At 40.8% G+C, this 19,081-nt stretch overlaps 1 protein-coding gene and 1 long non-coding RNA gene across 2 annotated transcripts in view; one reads left to right on the forward strand and one right to left on the reverse strand.

Moving 5' to 3' along the window:
* Positions 1-224: 224 nt before the first annotated feature.
* LOC134100451 (myosin heavy chain, fast skeletal muscle-like) lies at positions 225-13,491 on the forward strand. The gene is made up of 40 exons (XM_062553648.1): positions 225-244; positions 628-669; positions 1,614-1,829; positions 1,932-2,075; positions 2,671-2,827; positions 2,911-2,938; positions 3,079-3,202; positions 3,288-3,380; positions 3,701-3,764; positions 3,859-3,957; positions 4,037-4,140; positions 4,220-4,358; positions 4,754-4,872; positions 5,029-5,178; positions 5,281-5,451; positions 5,540-5,840; positions 5,951-6,021; positions 6,111-6,198; positions 6,283-6,400; positions 6,492-6,615; positions 6,722-6,858; positions 8,075-8,330; positions 8,437-8,679; positions 8,764-8,940; positions 9,019-9,164; positions 9,280-9,370; positions 9,449-9,838; positions 9,936-10,181; positions 10,272-10,468; positions 10,584-10,767; positions 10,855-11,020; positions 11,261-11,385; positions 11,475-11,783; positions 11,937-12,140; positions 12,241-12,366; positions 12,461-12,631; positions 12,737-12,841; positions 12,925-13,020; positions 13,149-13,280; positions 13,373-13,491. The coding sequence occupies exons 3-40, from the start codon at positions 1,626-1,628 to the stop codon at positions 13,391-13,393; spliced, it is 5,820 nt and encodes a 1,939-aa protein (XP_062409632.1). The 5' UTR covers positions 225-244; positions 628-669; positions 1,614-1,625; the 3' UTR covers positions 13,394-13,491.
* A 142-nt stretch (positions 13,492-13,633) lies between these two features.
* LOC134100458 (uncharacterized) overlaps positions 13,634-19,081 on the reverse strand; it is a 77,147-nt gene continuing 71,699 nt past the window's right edge. Inside the window, exon 3 of the long non-coding RNA XR_009941275.1 lies at positions 13,634-13,788. This is a non-coding gene — a long non-coding RNA (uncharacterized LOC134100458). The remainder of the gene's footprint in view (positions 13,789-19,081) is intronic.

Raw genomic sequence — 19,081 nt, forward strand, 5'->3', positions numbered from 1 at the left:
CCCATTTTACCACAATGAGCATCTCCAGATATCAAATGGTGTTGCAACTTTTCAAATCCTAAAATTAAGCCACCTATTTTACTGTTATGTGTGACAGGTTGAGGTGATGTTTAAATAGATCCTAACACATAAATCAAAGACATCTTGCCTTATTAGAGCTCTGCTTAGTTGACAGAATACGGTCAATATAAGGACCTACTGGGAGTAGAGGACTGCAAGAGAGGCCAGGGGGTTCCAGTGCACAGTAAGTTATCCCGTGCTTTCACAGACAGGCAGACAGGAGGTGGGCCCTGTAGAGATTGTGTCATGGCAGACTGCATCTCTTCATCTACATTAATTACCTCCGCCAAGGAAGTTATGTTTTCATCGGGGTTTGTTTGTCTGTCTGTTTGTTTGTTTGTTTGTTCGCAAGATGACTAAAATAGTTATGGATGGATTTCAATGACATTTGTAGGAAAGTTCTGAAAAGACCCAAGGAAGAAACTATTACATTTTGGGAGTGATCCATATCACTGTCTGGATCCAGGAGACGGTTATGTTTTTCGCTTGGCGGAGGTCTGCACTCTCTGAGTGCTTTTCTAGTTTCTATACTGAAATACTTGACTTTGTATGTCTTACCAATTTTAGATACTCAACTGAGGAAAATTCATCTGGTGTTGAGAGAAAAAGGTAGGGCACTACATCTGATTTGTCTGAACAGCTAAACAATTAAAACAACCTTACTTGCCTTGTAGTGAACTAAATGTCTCGGAAGGCAATGATTGATTATTGGTATGAACGTTGACAAAGGTGTAGCTCCATCCAAAATCTTATTTGTCAAGAAATATTCAATCTTTGCAGCAGCTTCTGTCCAATATGCCTACACCATCAGCTATCAATTGTGCCTAGTTAGGATTGTAATGTTGACAAAAATCTTGAGAATGGAAGCTTATATTTAAACATCCCTACCCATAATTCACTGATATCTAAAAAAATCTTCAACTGGGAAATGGGAAAACTTGGAAAAGTTCCATCATCGTCAATTAATATGCTCAAAAATCAATTCAGTAGTTTTATAGATATTATAGATATCCATTCCATTATTATAGATATCATACGACTGCAGTGTTTCCCACAGAATTTAATTATATTTGTGGTGGTAGTGTGTTTGTGCGCAAATTTTAAACAAATTTGCGCAATGTACTTATGATGCTAACTGGATTTAATTGCGATTTAGCCAGTCGTCAACAACAGTAAACAACAACAATCCTTGCTGGATTTTTAAAAATGTATTCTTTAAACGTGCATGCATGTTTGTTGAGGAACAGAGAGGCTGCACAAAGGTGTGCAAAGCTTACAATGAAAGGAGTTCATCTAGTTTAAGTAGTACAACATAAAATCATTGTGTGGTGGTCAGTGTTGATATTGTGGTGGGCCGCCACAAATAAGTCAATGTATGGGAAACACTGGACTGTGTTGTATTTTGCTTTTGAATAAACTATACAGTCTGAGCACCCAATATACATTGATAAGCTCCATATGGAGGCCTGGCAAACAACTATGCTGTGCAAGTCTGATTGTTTAAAGTGTTTTATGTTGAAACTGTCTGCTCTTCATGTTTATGATCAATGCAGTAACCAGCAACCATGGGTGACGGTGAAATGGCCGCGTTTGGCTCTGCTGCCATCTACCTTCGTAAGCCTGAGAAGGAGAGACTTGAGGCCCAAACCAAGCCCTTTGATGCAAAGAGTGCTTGCTATGTCTGTGACAAAGAGGACTTGTACGTCAAGGGTACAATCAAAAAGAAGGACGGTGGCAAAGCCACTGTTGAAGTGCTTGAAACCAAGGAGGTACTTAAGAGAGGATGTTATAATTACTCTGGTGATAAAATGTAATTTTCATATTAAGTTTTAGCATACATCTCTTAAAGCTGTTTTTCACATTGGTTTTAGGAAAGGACAGTGAAGGAAGATGAAGTCTTCCCCATGAATCCTCCCAAGTTCGACAAAATTGAGGACATGGCCATGATGACCCATCTCAATGAAGCCTCTGTCCTGTATAACCTCAAAGAGCGTTATGCAGCATGGATGATCTACGTAAGCATTACACTTTTGACCAAATTAAGAAAAGAAAAGAAAAGAAAAAATATAGCTGCAAGCAGCAATGGGGGGTCTTGCAGTACAATCACAGAAATGGCATTGCAACTTTCATGGCAACTGGACAAAGAATGGCTGAGATATCAGCTTACTTCCTTTATTACAGTGCCTCTAAAGGCCAAATGACACCACTTTCCTCAAGATCTAATATACGGTTCAAATATTAATGCGCATCGATGTACAGTAGTACCAAGTTTGACACATTGGTGGCACTAGAGCACTCGAGGTTCAGACATGAAACTTGGTCCAATGAATCATGCGAATGTTCCCAGTCAGTGTGCCAAATTTCACAACTTTTTACCAGATGGTTTTATGGGCTGCCATAGACTGTACAGTATTATAGACTGCTATGGCAGCCCATAAAACTCTGTGGCAGAAGTATAATAATAGGAAGAATACTAGCAAAAACAATATGGTTCTGCAGCTTTCCTGCTAGAACCCCCAAAATAATAGGAATGCATAAAAAAAACAATGAAAAAAAAAAATGAAAATGAAAAGCTTAGAAACCAACCTTCTTTATTTCTCCATAATCTAGACCTACTCTGGGCTTTTCTGTGTCACTGTGAACCCCTACAAGTGGCTCCCAGTATACGATCAAGAAGTGGTGAATGCCTACAGAGGCAAGAAGCGCGTAGAGGCCCCACCCCACATCTTCTCTGTCTCTGACAACGCATATCAGTTCATGCTCCAAGGTATGCTTTCAATTTTAAAGCCAACACTGAAAAATACATTACCTATTTGATCCATTCATGTACATCTCTATTTTGCCCCACAGACAGGGAGAATCAGTCTGTCCTGATCACGTAAGTGTCAAAGTATCCCTTATAACTTTTTACAGGTTTTAATAAAGGGCTAAACTTTGCATAGCGTATACAGTACACTCTTCTGGTACACTTTGTAATTGTAATTGTGAGAAAATTGCCATATCTTCTGTTCAATACAGCGGAGAATCTGGTGCTGGCAAGACTGTAAACACCAAGCGTGTCATCCAGTACTTTGCAACAATTGCAGTGTCTAGTGGGAAGAAGGGAGCAGCAGATGCTCCACCAGCTCAGGGAAAAATTAAGGCAGGGGCCCCTTGCATATTTATAGGCTAATTATCATATAGCACCAGACATGAACTTCAATAACAATATATCTATGGACTTGCAGGGCTCTCTTGAAGACCAGATTATTGCTGCCAACCCACTGCTGGAGTCTTATGGTAACGCTAAGACTGTGAGGAATGACAATTCTTCACGTTTCGTAAGTTTAGTCTCTTTTTGTTGTTTTTAGACAAAATGAACATCTTAGAGCTTTTCTTTTAACAAAACACACTAAAACGTTATCTTATATCTATTAGTATTTTTTTTAACCATTCTCTGGCTTTCTACTTTCTACTCTACACTATCATATTTTACTTTTTGTATCAGTAAAGTCAGTATTCATTTTTACTCTTAGGTCTATTACTGAATATTTAAATATGTTTTTAATACTACTACTATTTTTTAGTAACTTGTAAGCTGCATTGGTTAACAGCTTCAGCTAAATAAAGACATGTCATTTCAAAATGTAATCTCAAACAGGGTAAATTCATCAGAATTCACTTTGGCACATCTGGGAAACTGGCTAGGGCTGATATCGAGACTTGTAAGTATAATGAAATAATTCATCTGTTTAAAGAAATATTTAATTATTGCCTTAAATGTATCAAATGAAAATGCATCCTTTCCTGCTTAACAAGATCTACTGGAGAAGTCTAGAGTGACATTCCAGCTTCCTGATGAGAGAGGCTACCACATCTTCTACCAGATGATGACTAACCACAAGCCTGAGCTCATAGGTAAGGTTAATATTTTCAACCAACATTCAAAAATCAATACATGTCATTCTGAATTCATAATATAATTTGACCCCTACAGAAATGTCCCTCATCACAACCAACCCCTATGACTTCCCAATGTGCAGTCAGGGTCAAATTACTGTGGCCAGCATTGATGACAAAGAGGAACTGGATGCCACAGATGTAAGTCTTCCACATAAGTATTTCCCCCCTTTGATTTCTTGAAAAAGCTCCAAAATAATCAAACAATTTATCATTTCAGGATGCCATTGATATCCTGGGTTTCAGCGGAGAGGAGAAAGTGACCATTTACAAGCTGACTGGTGCTGTGCTACATCATGGCAACATGAAATTCAGGCAAAAGCAGCGTGAGGAGCAGGCTGAGCCTGATGGCACTGAGGGTAAGTTACACTAATGGACCATTCACTTCTAGTAATAACTAAAGGGTACTCTACTCTCTAAAGGGTCACTGCTACTGTACACCATGCCCTAAAATGAAATACCGCCATGTGATTATATCAACATGGATATTCATGTATATTCATATTCTAAATGTCCTTCTGGATTAAGAAAAGATCAATCTTCATTTAAAGACAAACATTTACAAAACAATGGTCACTCTGATACCTTTATTTTTGTGAGACTTGTCTATCTAAGACAAATGTTCTGATTTAGGGAGAGGAGATTTAGGTGAACAAACTTGTTCCATAAGTTGTCCCAAATTTGTTTGGAGTGTGGAGTATGAAATTGGTTGCTACAAATGTCAAAATGCTACACTTTGGCACTTTTTTTTTAGATGCTGACAAAGTCGCTTACCTTCTGGGCCTGAACTCCGCTGACATGCTGAAAGCTTTGTGCTACCCAAGAGTGAAAGTTGGAAATGAGTTTGTCACCAAGGGTCAGACTGTGCCACAGGTATTATTCTAGTCACTAAGAGCTTCACAAGATCACAAACCACTTGGCAGAGTTTGGACAGAATTGCTGATAGTGAAATTACCTGTTTTTATCATATAAGCATTTTAGTTTTAGGTTTGAATATAGCATGACCGTTGTTTGAATATTCTGTTTCAGGTCAATAACTCAGTTTCGGCCTTGTCCAAGTCCATCTATGAGAGGATGTTCTTGTGGATGGTCATCCGTATCAACCAGATGTTGGACACTAAACAGTCAAGCCAGTTCTTTATCGGTGTGCTGGATATTGCTGGCTTTGAGATTTTCGATGTGAGTGTTATTCACCAATTCAATAGTTGTTCACCAACTATTTATTTCCAGTGACTCATGTTGTAATATTCTCCAATTATGTATGACATTTCTCCTACATAGTACAACAGCATGGAGCAGCTGTGCATCAACTTCACCAATGAGAAACTGCAACAGTTCTTCAACCACCACATGTTCGTTCTGGAGCAAGAGGAGTACAAGAAAGAGGGCATTGAATGGGAGTTCATTGACTTTGGCATGGACTTGGCTGCTTGCATTGAACTCATTGAGAAGGTCAGTTTCAATGAATCAAATGAGTCAAGCACTAGATTTGTGTCGTTTTATAATTCCTACTTTTAAAACTAAGCTCATTTTCCAACAGCCAATGGGAATCTTTGCCATCCTTGAAGAGGAGTGCATGTTCCCCAAGGCCTCTGACACCACTTTCAAGAACAAGCTGTATGACCAGCATCTTGGCAAGAATAAGGCCTTTGAGAAGCCGAGGCCCAAAAAAGGCTGTGCTGAGGCCCACTTCTCTCTGGTGCACTATGCCGGCACCGTGGACTACAATGTCACTGGATGGCTGGACAAGAACAAGGATCCACTGAACGATTCTGTTATTCAGCTGTACCAGAAGTCGGGAGTGAAACTCCTGCCTGTCTTGTACCCACCTGTCGTTGAGGGTAACAAAAGCTATATAAAGTATAAAAGCTAATATAGGAATATCCAGTCTATAAATTTTCTGTGCATTTAACTCAACTGTGGAAATTTTCACTTGTCTGTATGTCAACAGAGGCTGGTGGCGCTAAGAAGGGTGGTAAGAAGAAGGGTGGCTCCATGCAGACTGTGTCATCACAGTTCAGGGTATGCATTACATCAATAACACACATGAGGAGAGTTGAGAGTTGAAGGAGAGTTGAGTGTATGAGTGCACCTCATTCTTATCTCTACAGGAGAACTTGGGCAAACTGATGACCAACTTGAGGAGCACCCATCCCCACTTTGTGCGTTGTCTGATTCCAAATGAAATTAAGAAACCAGGTAGAGAGCTTGGCTGAAATTATACAATATATTGTTCTAAACCTGATATTTTCCTTGGAAATACACACCTCTCTATTTTAACAGGTCTTATGCAGAACTTTCTGGTCATCCACCAGCTCAGGTGCAATGGTGTACTTGAGGGTATCAGAATCTGCAGAAAGGGTTTCCCAAGCAGAATCCTATATGCCGACTTCAAGCAGAGGTGAACTGAGAAAGCCAATAATGTATTACACATGTTCAATACTTCTGGAGAAAAGTAATAACATTTATGTACCGGTATTTATTCTGTCTAGATACAAAGTGCTGAATGCCAGTGTGATCCCTGAAGGTCAATTCATTGATAACAAGAAGGCTTCTGAGAAGCTCTTGGGATCCATTGATGTTGATCACACCCAGTACAAGTTTGGACACACAAAGGTAGAGAGATTTCATTCTATTTCTTATCTGCTTACCATGAGTACAAACAAGAGCTAAGGTTTTTCTGTGAGAAATGTATGCTTATAGTTTATCCTTTATCTCTCAGGTGTTCTTCAAAGCTGGTCTGCTGGGTACCCTTGAGGAGCTGCGAGATGAGAAACTGGCTTCCCTGGTCACAATGACTCAGGCTCTCTGTCGTGCATACCTGATGAGGAGGGAGTTTGTGAAGATGATGGAAAGGAGGTACTCTTTTTTTTATTGTTACAAGGACTCAGAAGTATGAAAGATTGATATGTTATTAATGGTGTAACATGTATAGTCTTATTACACTTGCTACCCATTTCATGTAATTATAGTCCTGCATAAAAGGTTTAAGGCGAGACACGGCAGGTGAAAACATTGGATTTTTTAGCATCAGTCAATTTCGAGATTTTGTGCTAGTTTGCTACCTTAGCATGTATTCTACCACCCTACTACAACAACAAAGTCCGATTTGCACATTTAGGTGTTTATTTCACGAACTTTTGTGTGCTCGCGCCTATGTATTTCTCCACATTTTCTCAAAAGTTCCCATGCTAAAGTGTCATGTACTCCCGCGAACGTGATCCAAATCATATCGTGTGTGACTTCGTTTGAAAGCCCTATTTGTCCTGCATGACGCTATGCAATCCAAATATGGGCATTTCCTTTGTATTAGCAACCAATCGCGAAAGTTCAAAGACGAGTCTAAGCTGAGAACGCATTTCATTGGCTGTGTTTCAAGGCTGTTTTCTCAAAACAAGTTTTTCCCCACACGCCATGCAAAGGATCTCCACTTCTGCAGCACCTACATACACCAAACTTTCCAGTCTTATTCCTAACTATATTTGGAAGATATTTACAGAGGGATTTGTTGATATAGTATTCTTGGCATGATTTACATGACTTTTTATGCCTAAAATTAGGGCGAAAATCCACTTTTTAAGCCAACTGGCAGTATTTTCTGATTTTCTGGAAAACAAAAGAAGATATTCATAATCCCCTCTGTAAATGTTTTTTTATTTGATATATTAACACAACAAAAAAATAATTTTCAACCTGGCTTTTTCCAATGGTCAGATCCTTCGCATCAAAATATATGCAAATTAGCGCATATTTAATGAGATATAGCCTAATTAGCATATTTAAACATTAAATTAAAGAAAACTTGTAATACATTTTTTTCTCCTATTTATGTGAGTATTCAACTGGTAAAGTTTCATGAAGATATCTTTAAGTTTAAAATTTTCCCCTATTCACCTGTAGTGTCTCGCCTTAAGATACATTTCACCACATTTTTTGTGTAGGACTACAAGGAATTGTTACAGAAGTCTGAAAGATTGATATGTTATGAATAATATAACTTGTATAGTATTATTACACTTACTACCCATAGTATATAGAAGGTTTAAAGATACATTTCACCACCTCTCTTGTGTAGGGAGGCTATCTACACCGTCCAGTACAATATCCGCTCATTCATGAATGTCAAGACTTGGCCATGGATGAAGGTTTACTACAAGATCAAGCCTTTGCTGAAGAGTGCTGAAACTGAAAAGGAGCTGGCCAGCCTGAAGGAGGGCTATGAGAAAATCAAGGTGGACTTTGCAAAGGTAGAGGCCAGGAAGAAGGAGCTGGAGGAGAAGATGGTGTCTTTGGTGCAAGAGAGGAATGACCTGGCGCTGCAAGTGTCATCTGTAAGTGTATATTGTACCATTTCAATATTCACAATCATACCACAACCCAGTCTCAGCATTGTGTTTTCAATACAAATCCAGTGCTTTTATCTTATATTTACAATAGGGAAATGAGGGTCTCAATGATGCTGAGGAAAGGTGTGAGGGTCTTATCAAAAGCAAGATCCAACTCGAGGCCAAGCTCAAAGAGACAACTGAGAGACTGGAGGATGAAGAGGAAATCAATGCTGAGCTGACTGCCAAGAAGAGGAAACTGGAGGATGAGTGCTCTGAGCTCAAAAAGGATATTGATGATCTGGAGCTGACTTTGGCCAAAGTGGAGAAGGAGAAACATGCCACCGAGAACAAGGTCTGGATGTCTAAAAGACAGATGTGTGTCGGAAATAAATATCTAAGTTACACTGTTTACTGATACAAAACTATCTATATGCAGGTAAAGAACCTAACTGAAGAGATGGCCTCTCAGGATGAGTCCATCGCTAAGCTAACAAAGGAGAAGAAAGCCCTCCAAGAGGCCCACCAGCAGACACTTGATGATCTTCAAGCAGAGGAAGACAAAGTCAACACTCTGACCAAATCCAAGACTAAGCTTGAACAGCAAGTGGATGATGTAAGTTCTTAATAAACAGGAGTTCTACATTTTATTATATCATATCCCACAATCTCACCTCAAACTTCAAATTGTCAGCTTGAGGGTTCCCTGGAGCAAGAAAAGAAGCTCCGTATGGACCTTGAGAGAGCCAAGAGAAAGCTTGAGGGTGATCTGAAGCTGGCCCAGGAGAACATCATGGATCTGGAGAACGACAAGCAGCAGTCTGATGAAAAGATAAAGAAGTAATGCAGGGTTCCACTGAGCAACACTATTTATGCAAAAGGAATATTAATCAGAATACGACTACACACTTTTGTAAGCATTCACTGTCAATTATTTTACTTTACTGTGGCACAGGAAGGAGTTTGAAACAAGCCAACTTCTTAGCAAGATTGAGGACGAACAATCATTGGGTGCTCAGCTCCAGAAGAAGATCAAGGAGCTTCAGGTTTAATTATTCTCTAGCAAATCAAAATCTGAGCTTTTTTGCAATTTTCTGTTTTAGCAATATTCTTTTAATCAATAGGCCCGTATTGAGGAACTGGAGGAAGAGATTGAGGCTGAGCGTGCAGCTCGTGCCAAGGTTGAGAAGCAGAGAGCTGATCTCTCCAGGGAACTTGAGGAGATCAGTGAAAGGCTTGAGGAGGCTGGTGGTGCCACTGCTGCTCAAATTGAGATGAACAAGAAGCGTGAGGCTGAGTTCCAGAAGTTGCGACGTGACCTTGAGGAGTCCACCCTGCAGCATGAAGCCACTGCAGCAGCTCTCCGCAAGAAGCAGGCTGACAGCGTAGCAGAGCTGGGAGAGCAGATCGACAACCTCCAGCGTGTCAAGCAGAAGCTTGAGAAAGAGAAGAGTGAATACAAGATGGAAATTGATGATCTCGCCAGCAACATGGAGGCTGTTGCTAAAGCTAAGGTTGGTGAAATGTTAACCCTCATGTTTTCTTTTAAACAAACCAAATTATACAATGATTTGATTAATTTTTACAACGAATGGACATTTTCATAAACAGGGAAATCTGGAGAAGATGTGCCGCACCCTAGAGGACCAGCTCAGTGAAACCAAGTCTAAGAGTGATGAGGGTGCCCGTCAGGTCAATGACCTCAGCGCTCAGAGAGCAAGGCTTCAGACTGAAAATGGTGAGCTTGGCCGCCAGGTAGAGGAGAAAGATGCTCTTGTGTCTCAGCTGACCAGGAGCAAGCAGGCCTTCACTCAGCAAATTGAGGAGCTGAAGAGACTGAATGAAGAAGAAGTAAAGGTACGGTCACCTATGCATGAAAAGAAGAAATTGGATTACATAGATCACATTATGTGAAAGGCTTTAACACTCTCACTTGTTAACAAATAGGCCAAGAATGCCCTGGCCCATGCTGTTCAGTCTGCACGCCATGACTGCGATCTCCTGAGGGAGCAGTTTGAGGAAGAGCAGGAAGCAAAGGCTGAACTGCAGCGTGGCATGTCCAAGGCCAACAGCGAGGTTGCTCAGTGGAGGACCAAGTATGAAACTGATGCCATCCAGCGCACTGAGGAGCTTGAGGAGTCCAAGTATGTGCTAAAGATGCTAACAAGTCAATTTTGATGTTGATGTTGTCCATGTTGTTGCATTTTCTTGAGGAAAACCCCTTATGTCACTCTGACATCAATCTGTTGCTATTTTCAGAAAAAAGCTTGCCCAGCGTCTGCAGGAGGCTGAGGAGCAAATTGAGGCTGTCAACTCCAAATGTGCCTCTCTGGATAAGACCAAGCAGAGACTCCAAGGTGAGGTTGAGGACCTCATGATTGATGTGGAGAGAGCCAATGGTCTAGCTGCTAACCTTGACAAGAAGCAAAGAAACTTTGATAAGGTATTATCTCCACAACATTATTCACATGTGTAATGTAGGTAAAAGCTTAGTAAGTAAAAGCCTCACAACAAAAACTGTGTCTAAAAGGTCCTGGCAGAATGGAAGCAGAAGTACGAGGAGGGTCAGGCTGAGCTGGAGGGTGCTCAGAAAGAGGCTCGTTCGCTCAGCACTGAGCTGTTCAAGATGAAGAACTCTTATGAGGAGTCTCTTGACCACCTTGAGACCCTGAAGAGGGAGAACAAGAATTTGCAACGTGAGTCAATATAACCCAATACATATCCAAATGAAAAATATTTTAAAACAAAATATTTAATCAATTGGTTTGACATGGCAAAAACGTAATGTTTTTAGTCTTGAATTTAAACAACAAAAATAAACCTCATAATCCACATGTATAAAACAAGCTAAATCTATCTAAAGAACAAGCAAAGTACATAGAATGCAGTAAAGTGCTAGATAATATGTTTACTGTAATGTAACTGCAAAATTGCAGAGGAGATCTCTGACCTAACTGAACAGCTTGGTGAGACTGGAAAGAGCATCCATGAGCTGGAGAAGGCCAAGAAAACGGTTGAGACTGAGAAGTCCGAGATCCAAACAGCCCTGGAAGAAGCTGAGGTAGAAATTCAAACAGGCTTTCCTACACAGTGAGAAACAGAAATTATGATGTCGTTTTATATTTTGAATTCATTATTTTCTTTGTTAAGGGAACTCTTGAGCATGAGGAGTCCAAGATTCTTCGTGTCCAACTTGAACTGAACCAGATCAAGGGTGAGGTTGACAGGAAGCTCGCAGAGAAAGATGAGGAGATGGAGCAGATCAAGAGGAACGCCTTGAGGGTTACCGACTCCATGCAGAGCACTCTGGACTCTGAGGTCAGGAGCAGGAATGATGCCCTGAGAATCAAGAAGAAGATGGAGGGAGACCTCAATGAGATGGAGATTCAGCTGAGCCATGCTAACCGCCAAGCTGCTGAGTCCCAGAAACAACTGAGAAATGTGCAGGGTCAACTCAAGGTCAGTTATAGAATAATGTAGTGTAAAGGTACTATGGGATCCATTCTAACCGCCATCAGTATTCAATTGATACTACAAGTATCTCCATAAATAAATCCAAACTGTCTATTGGTCGCATGAGATCTCTCTTGTCATTCCATGTTTTTCTATTAGGATGCCCAACTGCACCTTGATGATGCAGTAAGAGGACAGGAAGATGGGAAGGAGCAGGTTGCCATGGTGGAGCGCAGAAACACCCTGATGGTGGCTGAGATTGAGGAGCTCAGAGTTGCCCTGGAGCAGACAGAGAGAGGCCGCAAAGTGGCTGAACAGGAGCTGGTTGATGCCAGTGAGCGTGTTGGCCTCCTGCACTCTCAGGTGGAGATATATTTTTACCTCGCATAAAATGATCCTTTCCATCGTACTTTCAAAAGATTGTTCAGCATTTAACATTCAACAAATTATTTCTTAATTATAGAACACAAGTCTGATTAACACCAAGAAGAAGCTTGAGTCTGACTTGGTTCAAGTCCAAAGTGAGGTTGATGACATCGTCCAGGAGGCTAGAAATGCTGAGGACAAGGCCAAGAAAGCCATCACTGATGTAAGCAGTGACATTTGTCTCTTAATTAATCCCTAATGTATCAAATATGTGAACATATGAGAACATATCCTTAAACAATCATTCTTCCATTTAGGCTGCCATGATGGCAGAGGAGCTGAAGAAGGAGCAGGACACTAGTTCTCATCTGGAGAGGATGAAGAAGAACCTGGAGGTCACTGTGAAAGATCTGCAGCATCGCCTGGATGAGGCTGAGAATCTGGCCATGAAGGGTGGCAAGAAACAGCTCCAGAAACTGGAGTCAAGGGTGAGTGGCTAAACTTTGGTGAGATGAAAATTGTTGTTGCACAGAATTTAGTGAATGAAATGAAGTTTTTGTTTGTGAATGAATGAAAATGTTGCTGATGTGAAGGTTCGCGAGCTGGAGGGTGAGGTTGAGAATGAACAACGGCGTGGTGTTGATGCTGTCAAGGGAGTCCGTAAATACGAGAGGAGGGTGAAGGAACTCACCTACCAGGTACAAACTTTCTTTAACTACTATTGAAATACATTTAACTTGTGGAGTACAATGATTGACAGATTCTTTTCTTTTCTTTTCAGACTGAGGAGGACAAGAAGAATGTCAACAGACTGCAGGACCTGGTTGACAAGCTGCAGCTGAAGGTCAAAGCCTACAAGAGGCAGGCTGAGGAAGCTGTAAGCAGTCTCTTATATTGCCTACATGGCCAACTATCTTGCTTTTGATATTAATAAAAAAAGAAAAAGAAAGGTTTGCTTTAGAACTAAAGCCTCTGTACTCATCAAACATATTTGCGCATTATTAGGAGGAGCAAGCCAACTCCCACCTGTCCAAGTTCAGGAAGGTTCAGCATGAGCTAGAGGAGGCTGAGGAGCGTGCTGACATTGCTGAATCCCAGGTCAACAAGATGAGAGCAAAGAGCCGTGATTCTGGGAAGGTAAAACTAATTTACCGCATCTCAATTTATCATTATAAGCCATCATATGTTCATATTCAATTTCATTTAATTCCTCCATTTCTTTTTCTTAGGGCAAGGAGGCTGCAGAGTAAATCCTGTGAAGTCTTCTGACCAGTCACTCATTTGGATTAATATTCTGATTACTGTGCCCATTCTGTAACTCCTACATAATAAAAGTTTCTTCAGAATATATGAGTACAATCTTTTTTAATCAGAATCAGAATTAATTGTGATCAGAATTTGCGTCATATTTTGATCTCCATATTTACATTTACAATCACTATGGAGTAATTGCTCCAACTCCCAACTCAAACTCACGTTTAAAACTGTGTTAAACTCCAAACTAGCGACAGAGCAATTGCCCTTTTAAGATGTCCTGGTGCTGGTTCTGGTCTAAGCAGCTTAGGAGGCGGCTGGGGCTCTGGGCAGGTGGTCTGGGACTGGGACTGGGACTGAAGCCATCCTCCTCTTCCTCCCAAAAAAGCTCCTAGGGCATCAAATAAATGTGTAGATCAGAATAAAACTTAAAACACTTGCCTGCTGGGTCCATAATTTAGGCCAGTCTTTCTCTAACGTCTCTGTAGGCTTTCCAACAAGACAAGTCAAGTTTATTTATATTGCGCATTTCATACACAGAGGTCATTCAATGTGCTTTACACAAACAAAAAACGAACAGTAATGGCAGATTAAAGCATAGGTGGGCAAGAACAAATAGAAAAAAAAATGAAACATAAAATGAAAGCATAAATGAAGGTAAAGTCATTTAACAATAAAGACTAATTAACAAGAAAACATAAAGGACTTAAAGTGGAATAATTAAAAGACAGATGCACGTCTGTTCTTAACAGATAGACAAGACCTTCACAGCCTTCTACAAGCCAGGGCAGGACAGGGTTGTTCATGAGCTAAAGTAGCATCGTACCCAGGTGATTTAGCAAAGATAACTTTTGTAGAAATTATCCACATTAATAGGGTAGCCTAATGATGATGTCAGAAGGGAATTCATGTAGGTCTACAGTAATCTGAAAACCAAGATTAATAGGAACAACACTGGCCTCTAAGTATACTTTCACTAAAGCCAATTCAATAACTAGGCATGACTGTGGCTAAATGTGCTTTAAAAACATTGGAAATGTCAAGTCAATTTGAATAAAATGCAAATAATGTTGAAATATATCATGAAATAGTCTAAGCTACTTTTTGTGGAGATCTGGAGTCTGGAATCTGAATCTGCCTTCACCTTATCCAGTGTAGATCTATTAATGAAATTAAATCAGTCAGTCAGTCAGTCAGTCAATCAATTGTCTTGAATATAACATTACAAGGAGGAGCAAGAATTATATTAATTGCCACACTTCACCCCAATTATAGCTATGGCAAACAATGATGAACAGAGAGACATCTGCACAGCGTTTTACATTCATGCCTGGAGTGATTTGGAATAGTGGACTGCCCCACATTCCATTCCTTTTCTAGCCTGACCAGCCAGACCCACATCAAGATGTAGGGTCTTGGAAATCACAGAATGCAGGGCTCAATCGGAGGGCTGGGATAAACAGTTGTCTTCCAAATTCCTACTCCACGCAATAGGATAGCGCTAAACGAATCATCTTCTTGTTTTCAAGTAGCAGGATGCTTAATGGTCCCAACTTCTTGTCGCAACTTCTGGTTGCAGGTCAGTTGTCATTATGTTAAGCCCGCCTACTGACTCTTTACACGATGTGATTGGTCCAGCCCTTGTTGAAAATGGCAAGCTCCCAAGTCAACAGAGAGTTGCTAGACTACCCCGTAGTAGATTTGCTGCAGCTAGTGCAGGGGTCGGCAACCTGCGGCTCTTTAGCGCCCGCCTGGTGGCTCCCTGGAGCGTCTTCAAAAATGTATGAAAGTGAATGGGGGGATATATTTTTCGTTTTAATACGATTTCTGTAGGAGGACAAACATTCTTAACGTTTTCCCATGCTGTAAAAATGTGCATAATGCATATTAAATTTCAACATTTCTATCAACGAAGATTTGATAGCCTGCAAGCTGCGACACAAGTTTCAGGGCGGCGCCGTGACAGGCAGGTGGCTGTTGTAAACTTATGGTTGTAAACAAACCGGCGAGCGTGTCACCATGGGCCATGGATCCCAAAGGGAAAAAGAGAAAGATAGCCGATGAGAACAGAGGATTTAAGGCAGAATGGACCGAATGGACCGAATCTGCTTTCATTGCCAATGCGGAAGGATTGCCTGCATGTTTGCTTTGTAATGAGAAGTTGTCGAACAACAAAAAGAGTAGGCTAATTTGGAAAGACATTTCAGGGAAGGCATGCTACTCTTGTAGCTGACTACCCAGTTGAGAGAAAAAGTGCGATTGTAGTAATTCGGAGAAATTTTGTTGCAACTCGAGAGATAATGCGTGGAAAACCGTTCACGGATGGTAATTAGGCCTACATGAAGTTAAACTTAAAGCACCAAATATAGTAGCGGAGGAGTCATGTGATGTGTCATTCTCTCCAGGATGCGCTGCAGGGAAAAACATGTAATCATGAATGCTCATTATGTATTTGTAGCCTACTTGGTCATTTTGATAGTAGGCTAATATAGCTAATACACTTACAGCCTGTGTTGCCTTCATAAGGCTTATATAAGGCTTTTAATTTTTTGCGGCTCCAGACAGATGTTTTTTTGTTTATTTTTGTCCAATATGGCTCTTTGAACATTTTGGGTTGCCGACCCCTGAGCTAGTGGCATCTAGATTTCTAGGCTACCGGAAACGGGCTTCCATGAGCGACAGAGCAATTGCCCCATTGGCTGCAGCTCTTATCCTTATTTGCATGCTTCTTCTGTTCTCAGGCTTGTGCCCCAGAAATAATTTAAAGTTTGACATCAACAAGGATGTTGTCTAATTGCCACCAGAAGAGATGAGGAACAAGGAGAGAGGAGAAATTATTGATATGTGAGGATGCAGTGATGCATCCTACAAATAAGTGTTTACAGTCAAGTTGCAGTGAAAATTCCCCTCCCATTCCTTCACGTCTGTCAACTTTCGGTTTAAACAATTTGGTAATGATTCTGAATTTAAAAAAAAAAAAAAATCATATTCAAATGCATTTAGCAAGATAATGATGGTCAATAGGCTTAATGAAATTACAATTATTCAAATTAAATAAGTGTTTTGATTACTGTATTTACAGTAGTCCTTAATTCTGTACACTGCATAACAATGCCCACCTAGGTGATGGTGCCCTGCCATTATATTTACGTCTCTTGTTTGATATGCAAGTGAGCAGGGCATTCTCATTTCATCTGTCTGTCCTTGATTCCTCTTTTCTCATTAGGCTGTCCCTCCTTGTTTCCTACACAATATTAATTAGAGGAGGGAGGGGCTAAGATATAAGAAAGGAAAGAAGGAAGTGAGAAAGGGAATGAGGATGTACAACGGCGTATTAGGGCCACGTATATATATTTTTTTCAGGGGTGGGGGGGCAATATTCCGAGAAAAAAGTGGCAAATTTGCGAAAAAAAAAAGTGGCAGATTTGCCACTTTATAAAGTCGGAAATTTGCGGATCAAATGGGAAGCTAGGCTATAAGCCAGGCAGGGTTTTTGTGTTTAATTGGTCGAATTCATCTCGAATTCCTAGCGAATTGTATAGCCTACTTTTAATGCATTTGTTCGGGGTTAATTTCTTCCTTTTATTGTGTGCTCAAAATTACCCTTGGAAGAGGAGTTGGGAAGGAGACTCTAACCCAGCTGTGTGTCTCAAGTTTGTGTAGCGCCGAGGCTGTAGGCTAGCCCCCTTGTCGGACTGCTCTGTCTGTTTCCCCTGTCGTGTGTGTGTGTGTGTGTGTGTGTGTGTGTGTGTGTGTGTGTGTGTGTGTGTGTGTGTGCGCGTGTGCGCGTGTGCGCGCGCGAGAGTTGTGTGATTGACGAGTGGACAAGGGATTGACTGATTTAGCAGTGAGTTTATTGTTTTTCGGGTGGACACCTCTTGCTGCCCCGTGTAGGCTAGCCTAGCATGTACAACGTCAGGAAAATAAATGACCCGAGTTTGGAATGACATGTCAGTCTCCCCATCTCCTATAACCTCCCATCCCTACAATATTTTCCAGTAAACTATCAAAAAGAGAATACAATCAGCTGTGTCGGCGTCACGCCTTTTTGCAAGCGAGCGATCACAACGCAGGGCAGAAACCACCGGTTACACTGTTACACACAGACTTTATAATGTGGCAAATCTTCGACCTTATAAAGTGGCAAATTTGCGTCTTTACAAAGTGGCAAATTTGCGACTTTATAAAACTTTGTGAAGTGGCAAATTTGCAACTTTTTCTCTCAATATTGCCCCCCCCACCTCTGGAAAAAAAAGTATACGTGGCCCTAATACGCCGTCGTAAGGATGTACAGTGAAAAGCATTTTTTACAAAATTACAAAAGTACAGACAGGGAAACTAGGCAGGACAGGAAAAAACCCTCATGCACTCTGTAAAATGATTCCTATGCATGATATGTTTGAGCAATAGTTCTATTATGTTTAGAAAATTAGTATTATTATTGAATTGTAAGAAATACTTTATGTAATTCAGATATTGCCCATATTTTGTGTTTTTAGTTGTGATTTGAAGTGATGAATCCATATAATGTCCGGAGCAAAATACAATAACTGCTGTCCATGACAAGGAGTTTTGTGCTTCTGATTTACTTCTCTTGTATCATGACTGCCGTTAGCGTAGCTAGCGTAGGGGTCATATAGTTGTTGTCAAAGGGTTTTTTTTTTATTTATTTTTTTATTCTTTTCGATTCCCGGGACATCGTAACACCGGGGTTCATGAAACTTGGTGGGCATGTAGCCCCAGGAGACTTTTACATAGACATTTTGTTTCGTCCCCGGGGGCCTCTCCACCCCAACCCCAGTTTTTCCTAACTACCTGAACCGTGGCACCAAGGATGACGAAATGTTTATGGTATGTTGGTCTCAAGAGCCCGCATCAACTTAGCTTATAACCATTTGTGAAGTCATTTGTGATTTGCACCCCCATGGTAAAAAATGAAAATGCCAGATAATATTGCTTTAATCGCCCCTATATTCAGATGAGAACTGCACCAAATTTCATGTGTATGATTAACCTGACACCCTTTTGGAGTATGCCACGTTTTGTGGAATTTCATCCATGGGGGGCTATAATAAATGTATTTATGTACAATAGTGAATGGTCCCCCCGCCACGTGGCTGTTCTACACGGAGGCCTAGGGTGGCCCGTGCGTGCCCCTGTAGCTATTCCCTGGCCACCCCAATGGCCACCCCTTGCTTACCAAATAAAACAATTATGTATTTATTACGATTTTACACGTGAACGTCAAAAGTGGAACTAATGCAACTACGTTCTACGAAAAACACTGCAGCCTGGCTGCCTCTGGTGTGCGGCGCTGGCGCTGCTCAGTGTATGAGAGATCAGATCAGAGAGAAGAAGACTAACGAAGAAGACGGAGCTATGATCTCTCATATTGCAGTAAGCAGAACGATTTCATCTCTTACGTGACTTGTTGTTCTTGTATGTAACTGTGTTACCATCAGACTGATAATAAATGAAGTTGGCAAATGTCTGATCTCATTATGTTTAGAAACGTAACCAAGCAAACTCATCCAAGCAGATGCGAATAGGCCTACAATGTCATAACTTGCGTTGCAATGCGATAACAAATAGCCTCAACATTTGTTCTATCTGCCTGTTAAGGAGGGATGGTTAGGAAACAAAATGTAATGCCTGCCCCTACGTTTTCTTCTTCTTTTTTCTTC

The sequence above is a fragment of the Sardina pilchardus genome, chromosome 14 (assembly GCF_963854185.1).
Source record: "Sardina pilchardus chromosome 14, fSarPil1.1, whole genome shotgun sequence".
Lineage (NCBI taxonomy): Eukaryota > Metazoa > Chordata > Actinopteri > Clupeiformes > Clupeidae > Sardina > Sardina pilchardus.